General features: G+C 50.5%; 1 protein-coding gene across 2 annotated transcripts in view; it reads right to left on the bottom strand.

Annotated features, from left to right (window-relative positions):
• Positions 1-685: 685 nt before the first annotated feature.
• Positions 686-24,491, bottom strand: part of TM9SF4 (transmembrane 9 superfamily member 4) — a 52,333-nt gene continuing 28,527 nt past the window's right edge. The window contains exons 4-18 of one of the 2 annotated variants that reach the window (XM_062204006.1): positions 23,684-23,852; positions 23,454-23,583; positions 22,279-22,402; positions 20,881-20,999; positions 20,688-20,799; positions 19,198-19,268; positions 15,368-15,500; positions 14,493-14,574; positions 14,328-14,403; positions 13,004-13,087; positions 9,687-9,862; positions 9,164-9,227; positions 6,770-6,889; positions 5,882-5,971; positions 686-2,612 (exon numbers count right to left, since the gene is read on the bottom strand). In XM_062204006.1, coding sequence (XP_062059990.1) covers positions 2,463-2,612; positions 5,882-5,971; positions 6,770-6,889; positions 9,164-9,227; positions 9,687-9,862; positions 13,004-13,087; positions 14,328-14,403; positions 14,493-14,574; positions 15,368-15,500; positions 19,198-19,268; positions 20,688-20,799; positions 20,881-20,999; positions 22,279-22,402; positions 23,454-23,583; positions 23,684-23,852 — 1,700 coding nt within the window. In that variant the 3' untranslated portion in view covers positions 686-2,462. The remainder of the gene's footprint in view (positions 2,613-5,881; positions 5,972-6,769; positions 6,890-9,163; positions 9,228-9,686; positions 9,863-13,003; positions 13,088-14,327; positions 14,404-14,492; positions 14,575-15,367; positions 15,501-19,197; positions 19,269-20,687; positions 20,800-20,880; positions 21,000-22,278; positions 22,403-23,453; positions 23,584-23,683; positions 23,853-24,491) is intronic. The other variant, XM_062204007.1, reaches the window with a different exon arrangement.

Below are 24,491 nucleotides of genomic sequence, written 5' to 3'. Positions count from 1 at the left end.
ACAGCAATCCACGTTGGGCCAACCAGCGGCCTTTCCTGGGGTCTACCTATATTGAATAAACATGTACTGAACACAGTGAAACAAGGAGGAAAGCTTTCTCCTCTAAGGCATACCAAACCAGATAATCAAAGCCCAGCGATCTGCACGGGCCTTCCTCGACTGCCCCGAGGGAAGCGGACAGGCGACGAGGAGACAGAACGAGGCGAGAGCGCAACGGTGAGGAAGAGCAGAGACCTAACGCTCTTAGAAACCACATTATCCTCTGAACCCCTGGATCCAGACAGACCTGAAGTGAAGCCAACACTGTCCTGATGACTTCTGGATCAACCCGTTCCCTTTCAGACTTAAGCCAGCTGGACTGTTTCTGTTGCTTCAGCGGAAGGAGTCCTGCATGAGAGGATGAAGCGAACTGACAGTAAAATATTGGAGCTGGGAATCCAAAGCCAGGTCTCATTGCTACCAAAGCTCACACCTGACTGCCATTGCCTGCCTGTGGCTCCACAGGGGCCAACGCGCACTCGCTGGTGTGGAGGGGCGGAGCAGAAGGGAACGTGTATCTGGCAGGGAACAGTGTCACCTGAGCCCTACAGAGTGACAGAAGACCGAGCTTTGACAGAAACCACTCAACAGCCTATTTGGGGGAGCTGGTCTCACTTCAGACCCCAGTCCCTGCAGGAGATTCAACAACAGGACAATGGCATTTTTATTTACAACTGGACCAAAAAAAGGCATACAGGCATTTTTTTTTTTTAGTTAAAAATAATAATGATGATGATTTAAAAAGTCAGAAAAATCGACGATGTTTGAAACCTTTAGGAAGAGTTCATTCCTCCCCGCCCCCACCCCCAAAACAGAAATCTCTTAGGGGGAAAAAATAAAAATAAAAAATTTTAATGAACAAAATATTCCAATATCATTCTCTACTCTTAGGTTCCTGTTTCTCCAACCTGATTCTGGGGCCCCCACTTGGCGCTGCAGTCACTGTGAGGCAAGAATGAGAAGTTCACTGGCTTGACTGATGTAGGCCTGGGAGGCCGCTGGGAGTGCGGGGGGTGAAGGACAGAAGTGTGTTCCCAGAGTAACCAGCATTCTGAGCTTTGTCTCCTGGTGGAAGTCCCACAAGGCCTGGAGCGAGGGTGAGCAGCTGGACCTGGGCCCTAATCCCAGGGTGATTTGGTATTTTGCAACTTAAGAACAAATGTCTGCCATGTGCAGGGAGTGAGCAGGCGATGGGAAGACCGGGAATGTACGGAGGAGCCAGGTCAGCCACTGAGCCCCTTCTTTCTAACTTGGGGACACTGGGCTTCTTGTCCACTCCCGGGACCAGGGGAAGGAATGAGAGAACTTACCTTCCACCTTCCTTCTCACAAGGGGTTTTCTGGGTATCCCAAAAAAGAGGAGGCAGGAAATCAGGTGGAGGGGATGGGTCTGTCTGAAAGAACTGAGTGTGAACATCGAGGCCGGGAGATGTTAGGGAGAGAGTGCCTCGGCCCAGCCACCCAAAGCAGGGGACCTGAGGTCTCTGGGCCTCCATGCTCTGCCCTGAAGTGGGGGAGAAGAGGGCCCACCACTAGTACACTGGAAAGGGTTGGGGAGCAAACTTTCCCGGACATAGCCACATGGACACTTGGCTCTAGAAATATGCGGCCCCAGGTCCGGTTTCTTGGCACACAATCAGTTCGCTGCAGGTCTCTTCTCTTTGTCCTTGTTGGTCCAGCAAACTCCAGCTGCTCTGAACAGAGGTGACTCCTGCTGTCCCGGGGAACCTGGCCCCTGTACTTCCGGGGGTTTCCTTGTAGCAGCCAAGACGTGCTCATGTTCCTGGTGAGATGACCCAGAGGCCTGGCTGGAACCTGGCCGTGGGTAGCCCTGGAAGGAGGCTGGGGAGGAGAGAAGCGGGAGCGAGAGGGGCTGGCAGAGGCCGGATGGCACTGGGGCGCTGTCCAGGCTAGAGCTGTGCTTGGTGGTGGCATCACGGGTGAAGATGAGCGGCGAGAGACTCAGAGCCCTCACTGAGGGCCAGGTGTTTCCTCTTCCAGTTAGTCACGGAGTTGCCAACATCTCTGAGGAACTGAGATGGAGACACTGACCAGAACCCACTATCTCCGTGGATTTATCCATCTTGGATCCATTTGTTTAAAAAACTAAGGGGGAAAAAACCCAAACCAAAAATAAACCTGAATAAACAGGTCAGAGAGTTCCTGTTGGAGGGAACTTTCTTAGCACTGATGAAAAAACAACCCAGAAAAAAACTCATCCCCCACAGAACCGGAATAAGATGAAGAAAATGCAAGATTTATCTACAGGCCCTCCCGCCCCCACACAGCCCGGGATCCAGGAACACCGTGCCAGGAGGTACATTCCAAATGAGCAGGAGTTACTTTATTTTGCGTGCCTGCAGTTCCCCACGCAGGGTGGCTTCCTGTCCAAGGACGAAGCGGGCCTGGCCACGGTCCACCCCATCAGTCTATCTTCACGGCAGCGTAGATCTTGCGGACAAACATGTAGGCTGCATAGAAGCCGATGGTGCCCGTGAGCAGCCAGAAGGAGAGAACCATGAGGGCCGTGTATCCAAAGTACAGGAGAGAGGGGATGAACTCAACGATGTCCAGCTGGGGCAGTGAGCAGAGAGAGAAGAGAGGGGCGGACGCTTAGTGCCAGTCCATTTCAGCCAACCTGGGAACCCCACCCTCTCACTGATCTCACAGGTGGGTAGAGGTCCATGGCTACTCCACAAGTAGACCAGGGCCTGTGTTGCCTTGCATGCTCATGACCTCATCAGAGCCAGGGCCAGAATACCACTTTCTTTCAGTAACCAAAACAATGCAGCAGCACTCCTGGGTGGCCTGAGCAGCAGAAGGGGGTGGGCAGGTGAGGAAGGTTTCGTTCAAGGCTCCTACTTGAAGGTCCAGTGAGCCACCATCAACCTACCTCCTCCCGGAGGGTATCATCTTTGTTAACAACTCCCAGTGGTTCTTATCTTGCAGGGTCTTAGATGGCCTACTCTAGATGGGGCAGGGTCCAGAGGTCTGGGCAGAAAGGCTAGAGACCTCTGTTGTGATGGTGTTTGTGGGACAAGTGGAGCTAATCTGGAACCCTGTAATCAAGATCACCAGTGTGGGACCCGGATTATGGCACAGCGGGTAAAGCCACCACCTGTGATACTGGCATTGCATACAGGTGCTGGTTTGAGTCCGGCTGCTTCACTTCCAATCCAGCTCGCTGCTAATGGCCTGGGAAAGCAGCGGAAGATGGCCTAAGGGCTTGGGCCCCTTCACCCATGTGGGAGACTCAAAAGAAGCTTCTGGCTTCTGGCTGTGGTCTGGCCCAGCTCCAGCTGTTGTGGCCATGTAGCAGAGTGAACCAGTGTCTCTGTGTCTCTCCCTTTCTCTTTCTCTGTAACTCTGCCTTTCAAATCACCAGTGTACTGGGACCCATGGTCACAAAATTCCAGGAGCCCAGAAGCGAACAATAAAAAAAGCAATATGAGTCACCATCTGAGGCTCTCTCCTGAGCCTAAGGGACGAAGGCCACGTTTTCAAGCTCAACACCTCGTCTTTCTTTATGAGCATTCTTGTGGCTAGAGACAGGGTGAGGGGATGGAGAACAAGGGGCAGAGCAGTGGTCAAACCAGCAAAGGGATGAGCAAAGGCCAGAGACAGGAAGGCTCTCAGGTCAGGGGGCCCTTGGCCGTCGTGTAGACATCTTTAGAGAAGGAAGACTGGGCAGGAGGGAGGGAGGACAGGAGGCTGAGATATCATCTCTAGTTTTTGTTTGTCCAACACTATTTCCTGTCTTTCAGCTTCCAGGTGTTTGAGGAACACACTGGCTACCGTGTGGTCCTTCTGGGGCCATCAATTCTGGTATAAAACCAACCTTTCCATCCTGCTGGGCCTGGTAAGCCCTGAACAACAGTGTACAGCCTAAGCACACCAGTGAGCTCTTCCAGGGACTGCTATGCAATGGTACAGGAAAGACACTCTCTTGGTGGCAGTGCTGCCACTGTCCACCTCCTACGTCATGGAAAGATTCTGTCTGCAGAATGAAGCCCAAAGACGACGCACACAATGAAGGCATGGATACAGAGCCCTAACATCTTCTGAGACCCCAGATCTAACCATGTCTGGAGCCAGAACTCCAATTTCTTAAACTTTCAGTTAATTCAGACAACAAACTGTTTTTCCTCAAGCCAGTTTGCACTGGGTTTTTGTTACTTGCCACTCACAAGAATTTTGAATATGAGCTATAGGGGAGGGAGACATTTGTTCTGAGTGATGCAGGAATGAGACTAAGGTCCGAAGATGGAAGTTATAGGGAGGCAGACTGCAGTGTAAATCAAGAAAGACCTCGATAATGACAGGAGCTGTCTAGAGAGAATGGAAGTGTCAGGAAGAAGTATCTTCTCTGTCACTTGCTGTGCTGTGGCATGGGTCAGCAAACCTCTTCTTGAAGGGCTAGATTATAAATATTTTAAGTTCTGCATGCCAAATGGTCTCTGTGGCAAGTACTTATCTCTGCCAAGGCAGTGTGAAAGCAGCCATTATGGAAAAGAACGAATATGGCTGTGTTCCAATAAAACTTTATTAACAGAAACAGGCCTGCTGGTCCACACAGTTTGCTGACCTCCAATCATTTACTGGGACGGGACTGTGGAAGTGAGACATGGTGATCAGACTGGAAGCAGGCATGGAGCACTGCACTAAGACAGTCTTAAAGATCCTGTCCAACTGGATGTTTCAGAAAGGGCATTGCCAAGTTTCAACCCACTGACCTGTGACTCAGTTTGCAAATACAAATACACCTTGGTTACAAAAGGATGACTGCTTGCTCTTGAGCTTTGGAGACCAAGGTACAACAGGTGAGATCAAGTCTCCAGTGTCAGTCTTGGGGATGAGGAGCTCATCACTGCTCCCCCAGACTCCTCTCACTGGCCCACCTGGTTCACATGTCATATACGCATCTACCAGACTTGTCACGGGATCTGGCTGCATTCTTCCTCATGCCACTCTCTGGGGACAGCAAGCCAGCCTCCTGCTTGTCATGAGCCCACGTGACCCGGGGGCCTCACGCAGCAAGACTTGGGAGACGCAAGCAGAGGCCTTGCCACTCTCTTCTGACTCTGCAGGACTGAACAGTACTTGGAGTGAAGAAGATGATGAAGCCTCTGGGGACAGAGACCCCTGCCTCAGGTCCTAGGTTTAGTTCTGATGGTATCTCAGCCTCCTGTGTTTTCGTCTTTATTAATTCTTTCATCTTCTCGATCCTTTGATGCTACTGTTTCTTTTTTCCAGTTTCTTGAGGTAAATACTGTTTGATCAGTCTCTTTTATTTCCTATTCTAAGCAATGAAGCTGATATACTGACTTTAGGTACTGCTTTGGCTGCATGCATAGGTTTTGCATGCAGGATTCTTATTGTCATTTGTCCTGAAAGCTTCTGTCTCTCAAATATTCAGAACACTGATTCTCTCCTTTCTAAAAAGATCACTGTTCCAGGGCAGGCATCTGGCCTTGTGGTTAAGATGCCCATGTCCCCCACTGGAGTACCTGAGTTCTGACTCCTGGTTCCTGACTCCAGCTTTCTGCCAATGTAGACCCCGGGAGGCAGCAAGGATGGCTCAGTAATGGGGTTCCTGCCACCCAAGATGAATTACAGCTTCCTGGCTTTGGCCTTGACCTAGACCCAGTCATTGCAGACAGCATACAAGAAGGGTGTCCAGCTCTCAAAAAAATACCATGTTCTAGAGCAGAAATGGATGACTCTGGTCCACCCCCTTCAGGACAGGAAGTACAATTCAGACACACAAGCTTTTCTCCCAGCGTTCTCCTCACAACCACCCTGCCTAAAGAGGACCAAGGGGACTTCCTCACGGAGGGCAGTACCTTGTTTACAAAATAAAAGATGGCATAGACCAGAACGTAGAATGCGGATCCCCCGGAGACCAGGAAATTCCTCCACCACCAGCGGTAATCCTGTGGGGGAAACAGGAAGAGTCACTGCTGCCTCAGGCAGAACTTCTTGCCAAATTTCACAGTTGCCCAAGGGGCTGAAGACTCAGGGTGACAGCAGTAATACTTGGGTGACAGAAATGTTTTATCACTTGGCTGTGATGGTGGTTACACAACTAAATGTATTTCTATCAATTATACAGTTGTATACTACAAAGTGTAAACTTCACAAATTATACTTTAATTTTTTACCAAAACCAACAAAAGTGAATAATTAACATTTCTTCAGCAAAGCTTAGCACATGCCAGGCACCATTTCAGGTGGCACCTGTGAATCAGCTCATTTAGTTCCTGGGCAGCTACCTGAGCTGCATCCTGTCAGTATCCCTGTCACACTGAGGAGGGAAGGCACAGAGGCTAAGCAACTTGCTCAGGACACACAGTTGCTAAGAGAGGATCATGATTCCGGCCTAGGCTGTTTGTCTCCTGGCCCTCGCACACCCACTGTGCACGACCTGGTCCCAGGGTGAAGGCGGTCACCAGCTGCAGCAGACTGAAGAAACGCCTTCTGAGTGGACACACTGCTGACAGATCTGCTGTCTTCTCAGGTCATGGTGGGTACTCCCAGTGTGCTCAGGCAGCTTTCTGAACCTCAACGGACGGCTGAGTACACGGAGGTTGGAGGGGGAAGTTACGTACTGGCCCAAGAACTTGTCACCAGAAAAGGGGAAGGGCAAAGAGCCTCAGCCTCTCTGAATAGCCCCAGTGACCCAATGCTGGATCCAGCTGCCCCTACCCCTGCCCCCGCTCCACCATCCTCACCTCTGCACACAGCTGGAAGTATACCATGACGATGCTGATCTGTGAACAGGACACCACCAGGATGATGAAAACAAGGAACAGGAAGCCAAAAAGGTAATAGAACTGATTCTCCCAGATTGCCTGTGGAGACATCAGATAGTCATCAGCCAGCCTGCACCCCCAAGCTGCCCCTCCCATGGCACATCACTTGTCCCAAGGGCAGGCCTGTGGCCTGGCACACAAGTTCTCTTCCCTAGAGTAGCAGATGAACCACAGAGACATTCAGAAAAGGGCTGGGGTAAGGCTGAGCCTACTGTGGGTGTACCTCAGCCTGAACTCATTCCAATCAAAATTACAGCTGACTCATAACAACATGGGTTTGAATTACTGGTACGCTCATATGTGGATTTTTGAGAAGATCTGAGATAATTTGAAAAACTTGCAGATGAACTGTGTAGCCTAGGAATTTTATCATAAAACTGAGAAAACGGAATGCCATGAATGCATAATATATGTAGATCATGGGGTTGTCATTTACTCCCATTAAATATGTGCAAATTTATTGTAAAAAGTTTAAGTGTATCAAAACTTTCATACAGCCTGCTCAAGGCACATTTGTGGTGGAAGAAGTGTAAACAATCCTAAGCACAGTATTAATCACAACTGCACACTGCGCTACTGGAGTGACTTGGCAGCCACTTCCCATGGCTCCGCGGGGCTCAAGGGTTCCACATGTCATGTAAACGCTGTGCAACTAAAGTGCGAACTGCAGCAAAAAGTGGCCTCGCACCGTTCCCGCATGTTGCTCATGTGTATAATACCAATAAATCCCAGATGTGCTCACTGACTTCATCAGTGAGGTTTTCGGTCAATGCAGACCATTAGCAATGTTTTGGGGAGGCAAAAGTTTTACATTTTTTTTTCTTTTTAAAGATTTACTTATTTATTTGAAAGGCAGAGTTAGAGAAAGGCAGAGAGACAGAGAGAGAGAGTCTTCCATCTGCTGGTTCACTCCCCAAATGGCTGCAACGGCTGGAGCTGCACTGATCTGAAGCCAGGAGCCAGGAGCTTCTTCCAGGTCTCCCCCACGAGTGCAGGGGCCCAAGGACTTAGGCCATCTGCTGCTTTCCTGGGCTACAGCAGAGAGCTGGATTGGAAATGGAGCAGCTGGGACTTGAACCAGCATCCATGTGGGATGCCGGCACTGCAGGCGGCGGCTTCACCTGCTACGTTACAGCGCTGTCCCTTTACGTGGATTTTTTGACCATGCTGGTGTTCAAAAGTTAACCGTACACAGGAGCCACAACCACTTATGGGCAGCTTGTCACATGCCAGGCGCTGTGCTACATGACTTTATTCCTCTCCACATGCGAGTTTAAAACTTGGCCTTTGCTAGCTGAGAAGTGAAGGCTTAGAGTGGCTAGCGACCGGCCCAGAGTCACAGGGACACATGGAAGGTCCTCCCTGGGGGGCGGTGCACAGCAGGCAAAGGGCAGCCAACAACCCTCTGACCAGCTTCCAGGCAGGCCTGGGTGGGCAGGGGAGTGTGCAGGAAGGGGCCCCCCTGCTCTCTGGAGTAGCAGACACTTGCTGTGTGCTGACTTGCTGCAGGGGACCACATGTGTTGGGCACTGAGCCGGGCGAGCCAAACTTGCATGGTTCTGAAGAGCCCTCCTGTCAACTCCCATCTTGGCACTCTTGGGCAGGAGAAGTCATCATTGCAGCAATAGCATTTCCTGAATGCCAAGCACCTTGGCAGGTATTACTTTATCCCAGCCACACAGACATCTCTTTCCTGTGAGCTGTGAGTACGTGGACTGTTAGATACGAGGTAGGACCCAGAAATCAAAGCTGGGGGCTTTGTGGTACAGTAAGTTAAGCCTCCACCAGCAGTGCTGGCATCCCATATGGGTGCCAATTGGAGTCCCAGTTGTTCCTCTTTCCAGTCCAGTTCCCTGCTAATGACCTGGGAAAGCAGTGGAAGATGGCCCAAGTGATTGGGCCTCTGTTACCATGTGGGAGACCTGGAAGAAGCTCCTGGCTCCTGGCCATCTGGGGAGTGAACTAGTGAATGGAAGACCTCTCTCTGCTGTCTGTAACTCTGCCTCTCAAATCTTAAAAAAAAAAAAAAGCAATCAAAGCCGATGCAGCAAGACTGCTAATCACAATGGCGAATGATTGGGTAGTACAGAATAGCTTTTGGGCACCAGGTCTGGACCACACGTACACCAGACCCTGCGCAGCTCACCTCACTTCCCAGCTCTCCTGGTCGGCAGCACTGTTGCCTGAGTCGAGGGAGAGGGAGGGGCTCTGTCATTTCACAGCAGTGAGAGCAGAGCACTAAGTGGAGGAAAAGCCCAGGCCTGTATGGGTGGGGTGCACATGTAGGGGCAGAGCACAGGTAGCAGTACTCACACTGAAGATGAAGAAGAGTTCGATGAACATGGCGCCAAAGGGCAGGATTCCAGCCATGAGGATGCTGCCACAGAAAAAGAAGGTCACTGCTGCCCTGGGGCCAGGCTCCCAGGAAGCCCCACCTCCCTCCTGAACCAGAGACTGAGTGGCCACATGACATTCTAACACTATTGCTGCCTCTTGAAAAGTAGGCAGGGTAGGCATCATTCTCCCCATTTCACAGATGGGAAAATGAGAAGTTCAGAGAGGTGGGGTCCAAGTTAAACAGTGTTAACCGATTTAGCACTTTCCTCTCAACCCATCCCACCATCCTTGTTCTCTGGCCAATACCAAGTCTGGCCTCAACCTTGTCCTCTTTACTCTGGAGTAAAACTGAGTGTTCATGAAGCCTACAGAGCCACCAGAGCTGCCTGAACACTGGTCACAGCACCCTGGCACAGGGGACCCTCTTCCACGTCCTTCAAACAAGATGGTTCAGGGCAGTACTGGCCTCGTCCACTCTCGCCCCTGCCAGAAGACTTACCCCACAAATCGGTTCATGTACCACCGCTGCTCAGGGATCTGCCGGGGGATCTGGTTGGTGCGCACAGGGTTGTCATATGGTTGCTTGCGGAAGCCGAAGTAGTAGCCCAAGTAGACGAGCGGCAGGGAGATCCCGAACCACATGCACAGCAGAGCCACCATAGTGGGGAAGGGCACCTGCGGACCCAGTGCCATGAGGCTCTCAACAAGCCCTGAGGCCCAGGATGGGGGCTCTGCAAGGGCAAGACGGACCTTTTGGGCTCCAGGGAAGGAGAGTCCACGTGCACAGCAGGGCTACCGTGGTAGGAAAGTCCTGCACACGTACCACACACGCCCTGACCCCGGCCACCACTGTGCTCCTGGTCAGAAACTCTTGGGACTGATCCCAGCCATGGAGACAAAGAGTACAGATGGGGGCCATTCGGGCTTCCAGTGAAGAAGGAACTCCAGCATCCCAGAGGAGCCCAGCATCCAGGGAGGAAGCGGGGAAGAATAGGGAAAGAAGGAACCGAGAACATGCAGGGGAGAGGAAATGTTCAGGATGGAAATTACATGTGATAATTAAGCAAAGAAAGAAGAAAACTTATGTATACATAGATCCCATTTTAGTTTGGGGCTGGTGTTGTGGTATAGCAGGTAAAGCCGCTGCCTGCAGTGCCAGCATCCCATATGGGTGTTGGTTCAAGTCCTGGCTGCTCCACTTCTGATCCAGCTCTCTGCTATGGCCTGGGAAAGCAGTGGAAGATGGCCCAAGTCCTTAGGTCCCTGCGCCTACATGGGAAGACCTGGAGGAAGCTTCTGGCTTTGGATCAGCACAGCTCCAGCCGTTGTGGCCAACTGGGGAGTGAACCAGCAGATGGAAGACCTCTCTCTCTCTGCCTCTCCTTCTCTCTCTGTGTTGAGGGTAAGGGAGGGGCTCTGACTTTCAAATAAACACATAAATAAATACATAAATATTTATAAAATATAAGTTATATAATTTACACAATTACATAAATTATAAACACAAATATTTATATATTTATATTAAATTATATTCATATAAATATATGAATATTATAAATAATATAAATATGAACATATGAACACACAGTCTATATATTTATTTATATAAATATAAAATATTAAAAATATAAATAAATAACTCTGACTTTCAAATAAATAACTATTTTTTTTTTTTGACAGGCAGAGTGGATAGTGAGAGAGAGACAGAGAGAAAGGTCTTCCTTTTTGCCGTTGGTTCACCCTCCAATGGCCGCTGAGGCCAGCGCATCTCGCTGATCCGAAGCCAGGAGCCAGGTGCTTCTCCTGGTCTCTCATGCGGGTGCAGGGCCCAAGGACTTGGGCCATCCTCCACTGCCTTCCCGGGCCACAGCAGAGAGCTGGACTGGAAGAGGGGCAACCGGGATAGAATCCGGCGCCCCAACCGGGACTAGAACCCGGTGTGCCGGCGCCGCAAGGCGGAGGATTAGCCTGTTAAGCCACGGCGCCGGCCATAACTAAATATTTTTTAAAAAACACATTTATATATATGTGCCTTGAAAGGCCTACACCAAAAAGTGAGCAATACTTCACTGGGGGAGATATAAGGATAAGAACTAATTTTTCTAGCCGGTGCCGCGGCTCACTAGGCTAATCCTCCGCCTTGCGGTGCCGGCACACCGGGTTCTAGTCCCGGTCGGGGCACCGATTCTGTCCCAGTTGCCCCTCTTCCAGGCCAGCTCTCTGCTGTGGCCAGGGAGTGCAGTGGAGGATGGCCCAACTGCTTGGGCCCTGCACCCCATGGGAGACCAGGAGAAGCACCTGGCTCCTGCCTTTGGATCAGTGCGGTGCGCCGGCTGCAGCACGCCTACCGCAGCGGCCATTGGAGGGTGAACCAACGGCAAAGGAAGACCTTTCTCTCTGTCTCTCTCTCACTGTCCACTCTGCCTGTCAAAAAAAAAAAAAAAAAAAAAAAAGAACTAACTTTTCATACGAATAATGCAAAAAGGAAGAAATTAATGTATGTAAAATGCTTAGAACAGTGCTTATTACAAAGTTAGCTTCATATAAATGTTTGGTTTTTTAATTTTAGAATTACATAATTCTGTTTCAGATGTGTCTATAAAATGGACGACTGAAGAGATACACATTAAAGATCCATACAGTCTTCATCTCTGGGTGGTTGGGTTGTAAGTTATTTTTAATTTAACTTCTCTGAATTTCCCAAAATTTGTACAGTGAGCATTGATGGCGCTGTTGGCAGATGGGAGGGAAATGTTGAAAGGAAGGAGGAACACAGACACAGGACAGGGGAAGTGAGAGGCAGAGCACGCCCCTTTCCCGGGGGCAGCGTCTCAAGCTGCTGCAGACCCCAGCCGTCCGGCTGCCTGGACTCCACGCCTCACTGGAGAACTTTTTAAAGGTGGCACCACTGCTCAGGCTGGGACGCCCAATGCCCGCCCACCTCTACCACAGCCCTGCCACCCCAAGATCCCACCTCCTCTACTTAGACCTCAGGGTTCAAAATCCTACCCAGTGCAACCTGGGCAGCTGCTAGCCACACAACAGACTGGAGCCGGCAGAACCCCCATTGTAAGGAGAAGACAGCGTCCTTCTCCCCTTCCTCTGCTTCCACCTGCAGGGGCTGGTGGTGCGTGCAGGGATGCTGGGAGAGACCTGCTTTGGCTTGCTGCCCTAACAGTCTCCCATCAGGCAGCTGCTCCTTAACCGAGACAAAGGGAAGTTCCCCACGTGGCCGCTGGACTAGACACCTCCCTTTTTTTTTTTTTTTTTAATTTTTTGACAGGCAGAGTGGACAGTGAGAGAGAGAGAGACAGAGAGAAAGGTCTTCCTTTTGCCGTTGGTTCACTCTCCAGTGGCCGCCGCGGCCGGCGCACCGCGCTGATCTGAAGCCAGGAGCCAGGTGCTTCTCCTGGTCTCCCATGGGGTGCAGGGCCCAAGCACTTGGGCCATCCTCCACTGTACTCCCGGGCCACAGCAGAGAGCTGGCCTGGAAGAGGGGCAACCGAGACAGAATCCGGTGCCCCAACCGGGACTAGAACCCTGGGTGCCGGCGCCGCAAGGCAGAGGATTAGCCTAGTGAGCCGCGGCGCCGGCTGACACCTCCCTTTTGAGAAGTGAGCTCTGGTTAGTTGTCTCAGAGTCCACAGAAAGGCCAGGGCCAGGGCACGGGCAGCACTGGGGAAAGCCCAGCCAGTCCTCAGCCCTCAGGCCTGGAAACAGAATTTTGGGAAGTCAGAAGTAGGAAGGGAACAGCAGGAAGTGACTCGGCGGAGTGGGGTGGGAGGTGCCGGGGGGGGGGGGGAGGGCACTTACCGCTCCCGATGAGTGCTTTCCCCAGATGAAGCAATTCAATATGAAGCAGATGCCAAACACCACGCCAGGGTACAGTGTTGCTGTCTGGGAGCAAGAGAGGCCAGGTTGGGGAGCTGCATCCAGGAAGCTCTGAGACCAAAGGTTACAAACTCATCTCCTCCAAAACTCAGCTCAAGTATCATTCCTTCCACACGGCAGACACAGGCAGGACTCCCATGCCATGGCCTCTTCCAGTACAGAATGGTCTAGTCAGCCAGAACCTCTTAGGGCTGGGGTACAGGCACCGGGAACCAAGCCCTAGACCTAGAGTTGAGCCTCCTCCTCGCTACACTGCAGCAATCAGGCCAGAGACCGCTGTGGCTGCCTAAGCATCCAGGCGAGTCACAGCTTCAATGACCAAGGCCTTCCGAAACCCGGTGCGCAACATCTGCTACCAGTTTCATCTCTGGCCTGCCGCCACCTGCCTCCCCGCCCACTGCTCCTGCATGCTCTCAGTCTCCTTCCATCTACACAACCCTAAAAGCTGGATACAACGATCCCCATCGGAGAAATGAGGACGCTGAGGCTCAGAGTGTGTAAGGTGATCAAGCCAAAAGAACAGACTGGGATTCAGGCAATTCTAGAGTCCGGCCCTTCTGCAGGCTGCTTCCTTCTACCTGAAAGGTGACCCTCAGGTGTCACTTTTTCCCTTCCTGCGTGTTCCTGCTTTATTCTCTGCATGGCAAGCAATTCCTCACCTGCCTTCCTGGCTGAAATTTATGGGCTGGGCACCATCTTAGACATAGGGGTATGAACAGGAAGAAAAATTTCAGGGAAAAAGACAGACACATACACGGAAAGCAATACAGAAAGGCAGAATGTGCAGGCACAGGCCTTGCCCAGCTCCTCTGGAGCACCAGGGAGGACCCGGAGGTCCGAATGGTGGGAGGAGGCTTCTACAGGATGATGGTGGAGCTAAGACCTAAGGGATGAGGCGATGCCAGCCAGGGGAAGGGAGAGGGGCAGGGCCCAGGTAAGGCTGGAGGAGAGAAGGGAAGTTGTACTCAAGGCTGGCTGTTCCCCCAGGAGCTGGGCTCAAATGTCATTCTGATCCCCTATCTCTTCTCTTGCTTGAGCCATCAGACAATGTAGGCTAAAAGCCACCTAAATTCAAACCCCTCATTTTACAGATAGTGCAACTACGGCCCCAAGAGGCTCTGCTCCCCCATGTTCCTGCTTGGCCTCCAGCCCAACATTCCTCACCAGACCTGGCTATACTTCTGAGGAGCCCAGGAAGAGGACCCTCAGATCCCCAAGAAACTGGCAGGAGGCCAGAGACACTTACACAAAAGGCTCCCTTCTTCCACCGATGGCCTTTAAGCGTGCGGTAGAGACGGCCGGCAGAAAATCCACCAAACACCCTGTGGGGAAATACAGATCCATACCAGGGGGACTGTTAGTGCAGGGAAGAGCTTGTGCCAGCCCCTGGGACCCCTTCTGACACACCTACCCCATGAACATGAAGAGGAAGCAGGCTGTGGTCATGAGAGCTCCCCGGCTGGAGGGTGACAGCATCCCGAGCATGGCCACAACTGTGGAGGGAGGCAGGAGGCAGAGTCAAGATGGCTGATCGCTAGGTCCCTGGCTCCCACCCTGGTCATGCTCATAGGCCCCTTTCTCTCTTGGCCCTCTCAGCAGCATAATCCCTTCCCCTCTACAGGAGAAGCCAGGGTCTTAGCTGGGATCCAGGTGGCTGTAGCAGTTGTCGGGCCTTGACTGGCTACATCTCAGCTGTAGCTTCCAGACTAGAAAGTACTAATTACAAATACCAGCTCATTGAATCCGTTTGTCAACTCTGGAAGGTGGACACCCACTCCTCCATTTCTCAGATAAGGAACTGATGCTCACCAAGGTTAAATGGCTTGTTCAAGGTAATAATGCTTGGAGGCATGAGACTGAGATACAAATTAAGGCAGACTGACTCCAGAGCTGTCTGCAACTACAACAGTGTTTTCCTTGTTTAAGAAAAAAGTTTTGATTCTAGTCCTAATCTTGGTGCTGACTCTGTAAGCCACCGAGCCTCTGAATGCAGGACAACATCCCAGTGCTGCTGTGCAGGTTCACTGACAGGTGGGCTCCATAAATGGAGCTGGCAGCTAGGAGGACACTAACCGCACCACGGGCCTGGGGCTGTGGCAGATACAGGTGGCTGTCTGGCACAGAGACACTGACATGCCCCCTAGTGCTGAGTGCTAGGCCCCTTCTCCAGGAGGGAAACCCAATCTTTTCTCCTTAAGGCGCATGGAAGAGATAGCCATGCCTCTGACCAAGGCCCACGCTCATGTGGGGACAGGACCCCACACGCAGGCCTCCCAGCTCACTCACAGATGACGATGAGGATCATACAGAAGAGCTGAATGCCTGAGCCCAACAGGGAGCTGAGGATCATGGGGTACTGGGGAGGCCTGAAGACATCACCGTGCACCAGCTTCCACCCAGACTCCTCCATGGTGTCTTCCTGCAGCAAAGAGCCAGAGAGTGAGGCTATTTCTTGAGGATAGTGACAAATCCCACAGGGAACTGCCCCAGACTCCCTGACCAGAGCTGAGAGTCCCACAGGTGTCAACCAGCTCTGCTCTGACACAGAAGTATAAGTGATAAGAAAACCATCATGTTGGGAAAACAGGCTACAAAACATGATGTCGGGTACTGGTCTTGTGGCGCAGCAAGTTAAGATGCTGCCTGTGATGCCAGCAATCCATACTGGAGTACCGGTTCAAGTGCAGGCTTATCTGCTTTCAACCCAGCTCCCTGCTAGTGCACCTGGGAAAGCAGTAGCAGGTGGCTCAAATGTTTGGGCCTCTGCCACCCATGTGGGAGACACGGATGGAGTTCTAGGCTCCTAGCTTCCACCTGGCACGGCCCCGGCTATTGTGGCCACCTAGGGGAGTGAACCAACAGAAGGAAGATTCTCTCTCTTTGTCTCTCCCTCTCTCTCTGCCTTTCAAATAATAAAATAAATATTTAAAAAAAAAAACAAACAAAACATGATGCTTATAGCTGCATAAGAGGAAAATAGGATAATTCCACAAACACAGTATGTGGAAAAATAACAAACACACAGACATACTAATATGTTAATGGTAAGAGTTCTTGGATAGTCTGATTATAAAAGAAATAAAAAGTTTAAAAAGGGGCTAGCACATTGCTGGCGCCGTGGCTCACTAGGCTAATCCTCCGCCTGCGGTGCTGTCACCCAGGGTTCTAGTCCCGGTTGGGGTGCTGGATTCTGTCCCGGTTCCTCCTCTTCCAGGCCAGCTCTCTGCTGTGGCCCAGGAAGGCAGTGGAGGATGGCCCAAGTGCTTGGGCCCTGCACCCGTATGGGAGACCAGGAGGAGCACCTGGCTCCTGGCTTCGGATCAGCGCAGTGCGCTAGCTGCAGCGCACCGGCTGTAGCGGCCATTTGGGGGGTGAACCAGCGGAAGGAAGATCTTTAAAAAAAAGGGGCTAGCACTGTGCTATAATAGCCTAAGCCTCTACCCACAGCCCTGGCATTCCATCTGGGTGCCTGTTCATGTCCTGGCTGCTCCTCTTCTAATCCAGCTCTCTGCTTATGGCCTGGGAAAGCAGTGGAAGATGTTTTCTTGTCAAATGCTTGGGCCCCTACACCCACATGGGAGACCCGGAGGAAGTTCCTGGCTCCAAATCGGTTCAGCTCTGGCCATTGTGGCCATTTGGGGAGTGAACCAGGGGATAGAAAACCTTCCTCTCTCCCTCTCTCTATCTGTAACTCTATCTCTCAAATAAATAAATAAAATCTTTAAAAATTTTGGCATATGGTATGAAATTCAAAAGAACTAAAAGCAATGTTTAGTATAGAAAAAAATTGAAAATACAGAACAGAAAAACATAATAAAAAGCCATATGCTTAAATAATGTCTATACATTAACAAAACAGTGATACCAATGGTTTCCTCTATTTCTTTTAGTCTTTTACATATGTACTCATCCATGTATGTAAGGGGGTTTCAATAAGAAGGTTGTAGAAAATAGAACTGAAAGATAACTCAGGAGTGGGCACTGAGCCTAGTTAAGCCCTGGGTTTGACTCTGGGCTCAGGCTCCCAATTCTAGCTTCTTGTCACAGTAGAACCTGGGAGGCAGCAGACGATATCTCAGGTGACTGGACCCTGCTACCGCTGGGGGGGACCTGGATTGTGTTCCTGGCTCCTGTCTTCAGCACAGCCCAGTCCTGGCCACTGCAGGAATCTGAGCCATAAAACAGTGGATAATTCTCGATAATGTGCATTTTCAATGAACTTTTTTTTTTTTTTTTTTTTTTTAATGTATTTGAAAGTCAGAGTTAGAGAGAGGGAGTGAGTAAGCTTGATCAGAATTAGAGCAGCCAGGATACTGGTGTCATAGGCGGCAACTTAACCCACTGCACCACAATGCCAGTCCCCCTATGAACTTTCTGAAACACCCTCACTTAGGTATATGTATGCTATAAATAATCAAATTGGGATCACAATGTTCTTTGTTAGAAGCATTTCCTCGTGTCAATAGATCCTCTCTGAAATTAATTTCAAAGTTGTAATAGATACTTCTAGTTGAAGAATTTGTTTTTGATCCTTTCCTTTAGAAAATTCTAGAATTACCGTGTCAAAGCAAGTTACCTATTTTACAGAGCCTGACATGAATTAACCATTACTTTCCTGAAAATGATGAATTTAAAACCCTCCAAAATACTTGTCTCATGTTAATCTTGCCAAACAGTTAATACAACCATGTAAACTTCATGTTCCCAAACTGTCTTAAGATTGTCTATCTGGGTTTTTGGGGATTATCCCCCAGTTTTTCATAATGAGTATTTATTGGCCATATGTAGTTCCTTGCCTGTAAATTTTTCTGTTCATCATTTCATTAGAGACTTTAGATGTTTTCTGATTTGTTTTAGTTTACCTGTGACTTTTTATTTGAGAGGTAGAGAGACAAGAGGCATAGCAAGCCACAGAGGTCCCACCTGCTGGTTCACTCCTCAAATGCCTGCAATGGCTAAATTTAGGGCTGTGGCTGAGCTGAGGCTGGGAGCCAGGAACTAAATCCAAGTCTCCCAGATGGGTGACTGGAACCCAGTTACTTAAGTCACCATTGTTGCCTGCCAGAGTCTGCATTAACCAGGACCTGGAGTCAGAAGCTAAAACTGGGAATTGAAATTAGGTACTCTCATTGGAGTTGGCCATATTAATTGATTTTTTTGTAAAATTTTTTATTTGAAAGTCAGAGTTACAAAGAAAGAGAGGGAGAAACAGAGAGAAGGAGAGAGAGAGAGAGAGAGAGAGAGAGAGAGAGAGAGAATGTTTCATCTACTGGTTCATTCCCCAGACCAAAGCCAGGAGCTTCATCTGGGTCTCCCACATAGGTTTAGGGGACCAAGCACTTGGACCATTTTCTACTGCTTTTCCCAGGTTGTTATCAGGGAGCTGGATTTGAAAATTGAGCAGCCAGGACACAAACCAGTGCCCATATGGTTTGCCAGCATCACAGGCTTTACCTGCTATGCCATAACACTGGCTCCCGGCTCCCTGTTTACTGGCATCTAAACTGCTAAGCTAATACCTGTTTTTCCCTTTAAGGTAGAGTGACATAGCAAGATCTTCCATTTGCTGGTCACTCTCCTGCTTCAAGGCCCTGTAATAGCCAGGCCCTTGTTTTTGGTTTTCTAAAAGATTTTATACAAAGTTTTTCAACTGTACCACATTTTTCAAGTTAACATTCTGGATAACTAAGTACTTCCCCCCACCCCCTCCTTTATAATAAATTTTTCAATTCTTTCTCAAAGGGCACAACAGGTCAAGCTGCAGCCTGTGACACCAGTAACCCATGCTGGAGCACCAGTTCAAGTCCCAGATGCTTCACTTCAAATCCAGCTCCCTGCCAATGTATCTGGAAGGCAGCGGAAGATGGCCTAAGTACTTGGGCTCCTGGTTTTGGCTGGGCCCAGCCCTGGCTGTTATGGCCATCTGAGGAGTGAACCAGTAGACAGATGACCTCTTTCTCTCTGCAACTGCCTTTCAAATAAATAAATAAGTCTTTAAAAAAAATTCTCCTTCAATATTTTTGAGGTTTACCCTATGATCACACACATCCACCCCAATCTGGTGGGGGCCCTCCTGCCCTCTTCAAGTCCATCCCTCCCCAGCCAAGACCTCGTACAATGTCATCCTCCTTGTTATAGTTGGCGATGTCCTTCCGGAGGGTCCGAATGATAATCATGCTGAGGATACCTGAAACAGACGGGGATGGGGAGGAGGGGTCAACAGCGGTGCTAACAGAGGTTTCTGTGCTCTGTGCCTTCCCCCAGCAGGAACTGGCTATGCAGCCACCTCGGATCTTGTCTGGACAGAGGTGCACAGAGGGTCACTCCCCAGGCAGGAAAATGAAAGGGCTGCTAGGTAAGCAGGAACAGCCGTAGGTCACTGCTCCCCACTCCTCTATGGCCTGATCCCTTCAGCTTCTCCAGCCCAACCTCTCCCAGGCGCATTCTCTCTCCACCTCTGGTTACCTGCTGCTTTTAGTTAGGTGATCACGGTCTCATCTTTTTCTTGCCTCCATGCCGTCACCCAGGCTAATCCTGTGTCAGTACTGCCTTTGTCCCGTCTCCTACTCATGCCTCAAGACTCACCCTGAATGGCCCCAGTGTTTGGGCCCTGGCTACCCAGGTGGGAGACCAGGATGGAGTTCCAGGCTCCTGGCTTTAGCCTAGCCATTATGGCCATTTGGGGAGTGAACCAGCAAATGGAAGATATCTCTGTTTCTCCCTCTCTCTCTGTCACTCTGCCTTTCAAATAAAGACATCTGAAAAACAAACAAAGCAACCCCCTTACCCTGAGTACATTCACCTCTCAGCACCCAAAACAGCTCAGAGACCCTGCCGCACATCCCTACTTCTGCCTGTTTGCCTCTCTAGCAACAGTGCAATGGTTAAGAGAACGGGCTGTATGATCCTGAGCTCACTAATGTTTTCAGGCTTAGCTCATGGGGCCTCAAGGATTGAGGTGTTGGTAAAGTGCTGGGACAGCAGCTGGTCCCTTGATAGAAGTTTAATACACAGCAGTGCACACTACCTTTCTTCTCACGTGGTACTGAGCCCATCGCGCCATTCCATCTCTGCCTAGCACCCTCTGGACTGCCAGCTTCTTGCCAGGCTTGTCTCACAGCAGGCTGTGAACTGGGCTGCAGCAATTTCTCCTTGGGTCACGGAATGGTGGCTCCTCCCCTCATTCACAGAGGCCTTCCTCTGCCCTTGCTCGGCTGCTGTGGATCCGCTTCACGGCACTAACAATCTGCAGCACCACTACCACTTGCTTCTTCGTCTCTCTCACCCTAGTTTCAGGACTGGGCAGCAAGGGCAGAGGCTATCCCCAGCTTCCGGCACAGTGCCCAGCACGGAATAAGCAACAACAGAGCGGTGCTGACTGAATCAATGGCTGTGTACATGAACAGATGTCTTCCCCTAGCGACCTCCTCAGGGGAGAGATTGAAGCTTGTTTACCTGCACACAGAAACCTGGCACACAGCCCTGATGTCTGCTTTGATCCACACTTGGCCCTAAGAACACCTTGGAAGCCCCCTGTAAGTGATATGATGCCTCGGTCCCTCAACCCCCACCCTGTCCTCTACCTTTCAACCCCCAGATCTCTCACCTGACAGGAAGAAGACCACCACAACAGAGTTGATGATAGAAAACCAGTGGATCTGCACGTCACTCATGGTCAGGTAAGTGTCCCAGCGAGAGGCCCATTTGATGTTACTTTCCTGGTAGGTGAGAGGGAACACTAGAGTCAGGCCTCCTACTGGGGTCTCGGCTCAGCCTCCTCCCCTGCCTGCCCCTCTTACCTCCCAGTGTACAGAGTAGGTGAAGTGCAGCTGATTCTCCTTGGTGGGATCGATCTCTTGGGGTGAAGAGTTGGTGCCTTCGGGCAGGGTGCATGAGCTCTTCTCGTCTGCTTTGAGATCTGTGAGAGACAGATTCAGTCTGTTCCTGTGCTCCCAGTGCCACTACCCTAAGGCTGCTCTAGGGTTGCCCCCAAAGCAGCCTGCTGCTGAACCCTGCCTCCAGGTCTGTCTGAGTGCAGGTTAGGGGCACAGCAGGCAACAGGGATTTCCTTAAATATTAGATTCTACAGGGCTGCAGAGAGATATGTGCATGGTGGGCATGGGGGCATGGAAGGCATCTGGGTCTGAGTTCCTCTTTGATCAATCAACCTCCATCACTCAGCTCAACTATTTTCTCATTCAGCCTGTTCAGCACACAAAACCACAGCGATTCCTTCTTGTTCTGTTTGTTGAACAGGATGGCTTACTCATGTTTACTCCCTCCAAAGCCCCAGTACTGCAGTGATCCAATCCTCAGGTGCTCTCTCCATTCATTTATTCGCTTGTCCTGCTGTCTGTCCATTCATTTATCCCCCCCTCCCCCCCCCATAACAAGCACTGTTTGCCAGGCACTGTGCTAGGTGCTGGGAATCATGGTAGCAGGAAAAGAAGACACAGACTCTAAGCTGAAAAAGCCAGTGAGGGAGCGGATGACCTCCAAATGATCACATATGTCAACAGAAAACTACACTGACACTCACAGAAGGAGATGCAGCACCGTGCTTTTAAAGTATGGAATCTATGTTTTCTATGAGAATTCTGTATATGATTTTGTTTGAAAACTAGGTTCTATAGTTTTTGGGTTTTTTTTAAAGACCAGAAAAATCACAAATGGAAAAAGGAAAGACCTGCTGCTGAAATGAAGGGCACTGGGTGAGCAGGGCTGGCAGGTGAGGTGAAACAGGGCCAGATGCCGGGAGGCCCATCAGGACTGGGCTGGGCTCTCAAACTCCTGCACCAACATTGGCTCTGGGCAAATTTTAGTCTGCCAATTATTCACACAAAAAGAGAGAAACAAAGATAAAATTTGTTTCTCAACAGCTGTCTGTACTCCTGCCCCTTATTCCTCAAACCAAACGTTGCCCCAGTTTGCTGTTTGGTCTCTGCCAAGTCACTAACCTCTCTGAACCTGTAGGGTTCCTCTCAGTCACTACTAGACACCTTCCGGGGTTGGTAAGCTGCTAAGGTGCCCAGCCCACAACAAGGATGTCGAGTCTCCCCTCACCCCACCTTTTCTATGGGGAACACAGTGGCATCACCTGGGCTGGGGCTGCTGGGCCTATCAGCCAGTTCAGGAATGAGAAGGTGAGAAGCCCAGGCCCATCCAGCCCTGCCCTCTGGTCATACCTCCCCACTCACCCTCCAGCCTGATGCTCTGGGGAATCACCTCGAAGCGGACGACACGGTACGTGTGCTCCTGGTCCTCTTCCATGTCCTCCCGGTGGTAGTAAAGGATGAATGAGAGGTGATTGTGCAGGTAGATCTAAAGTGGAACAATAGAGACACCAAGAAATCATCTGAGCATCACTCAGGGATACCACCCCAGACAACAGGTCCCAGTCCCCCTCCCTCCCCCCATGCCTGGCCAAGACAATCTTCCCAAAGCACCACTCTATCACTCTCCTACTCAGAAATCTTCAAGGGCTCCCTGGCTTTCGAGATCAGAAAAAACCTAAATCAGATACAAGCCCAATTCTCTCAGCCCGGCTTTCAAGGCCTTGTGTCATCTGACCCTAAAATATCTGGCCCTCACCTTCAAAGTCACATTAGCTCCACCCAACTCCTCCCTGCCCCATCAAGTCCCTATGCTGCATCTCTCTCTGTTCTTGGCTTCACTCTGATAATCCACCCCCAACTCCACCTAGAATCCATTTCCAACTCCACTCAGCTCTAGTCTACCTATCTCACAAGGCCCACCTCCCCATGACAACCTGAACGCACAAAGAGCTCTCTCTGAATTCCACTGGAAGGCAACCGAGACTCAACTCAGGGCCACACACTGCCAGTTCTCTTCCCAGTTAGGATGGAAGCTCTCTAAGGACAGGGGCTGTGCCTCAAAAGAAATGTTTTTTTTTTTTTTTTCTTCATTCCTGTGTTCGGTTTAGAGAATTAGAGAGATAAGAAAAGACAGTCACAGTGACAATCACCACTAAGAGCCTATCCAGGGGCCATGCTGTGAAGTGCTTGTTATTGGACTTATTCTGCAAATCACCCCAGAGGCGAGTGTGATTATTCTACATTGTTTACTGATGGAAAGACACGGGCCCAAGGTCACTCAGACAACCCTAAGTGGTGGAGGCAGGATTCAAAGCCGGGAATTTGCAGGGTCTTTGTCATTTTTTAGCCTTCTTTCCCATATGATGATGTTCCAGTTTTGTTTTTTTTTTTAAAATAACAATCTTATAAAAGCACGCTCCCTATCTTTTATACGGTGTAAGCCTAGAGTTGAATGGGTTCCCCTTCTTCATGGCCCCAAGTGCTTGTGACTTAAGAGTTGTGGCTCACCTGCCCTGTGAGTGCGCCAGATACTCTACCTTGTTGACATCCGTGAAGCCGAGCCGGTAACCATGTTCAAACTGCACATCTTTTTCCTTCTTCTTGTCATCGTTGTCACGGTTGGAGTAGAGCTCCAGCCGGGTGGCCACAGGCAGGTTGTCAGCAATGCTGGAAACCCAAGGCCCTGCTCAGTTCCTCTGGACCATCTCGCCCACCAGTGCCCTCCCCTCCAGAACGGGAGGCTGGTAGGGAGCACAGGACAACTTACAGGTGGACGTAGTAGTCCTCGGTGATGCGCTCGGCCACGAGACGGCTCTGCTCCACTGTCAGGGTCACTGGCTTGTTGGACTGGCTGCACAGAACTTCACACTTCTTCTCACTGTTCATGAGAACCTGGAAAGGGGTGTTGACAATCCGGTCCCCTCTCAGCACCTCTCCTGCCGTAAGAGAGACAGATCGAGCTCAGAGCTTCAGCCCTGAGGTTGCTGAGGTCAGCAGAGTCAGAGATGCAGGACAGGACAGCAGGGTGAACGGACTTCCAGGAACTTCAGCAGTGCCTCAGGCCGGCAGTTAATACTCTGCCCAGATGTTCACTCATGCCTGGCTTGCCCTCCCCAACCTCCCCTGTCACTCTCCCCTCGTCCTCTGCGCTCCGGCACCTCCAACCCCTCCGAGCCCAAACATAGCACACTCTAACCTGCCTCTGGGCCTCACATTGCTTCCTTCACCGGAAGTGCCACTTCCCATCCCGCACACCTGGCTTCAAGCTCAGCTTCCACTGGCTCTCCCTGGAAGCCCTTCCCGACCTATGGAGCACAGAACTCGCCACTGCCTACTGATCTCCTTCTGCACAGAGCAGCAGCATGCAGTGAGAAAGGGTTCTGACACCAGGCCACCTACTATCGCATCCTGCCTCCGCCTCTCATTAACTAAGCAGTAAAATCACTTAACCCCACTGAGCCTCGATTCCTCATCCATAAAATGGGCTGATGACAGTATTCACTTTACAGAGTTACATGAGAAATAAAGGAATTCATCCAAGTGAAATATCAGGCACAGAGTATGCAGGCAACAAA

This window comes from Lepus europaeus, chromosome 10, assembly GCF_033115175.1.
Source record: "Lepus europaeus isolate LE1 chromosome 10, mLepTim1.pri, whole genome shotgun sequence".
In the NCBI taxonomy this organism is placed as follows: Eukaryota; Metazoa; Chordata; class Mammalia; order Lagomorpha; family Leporidae; genus Lepus; species Lepus europaeus.
Note: the sequence above shows the minus strand (reverse complement) of the source record. Positions and strands in the feature narration are given on the sequence as shown.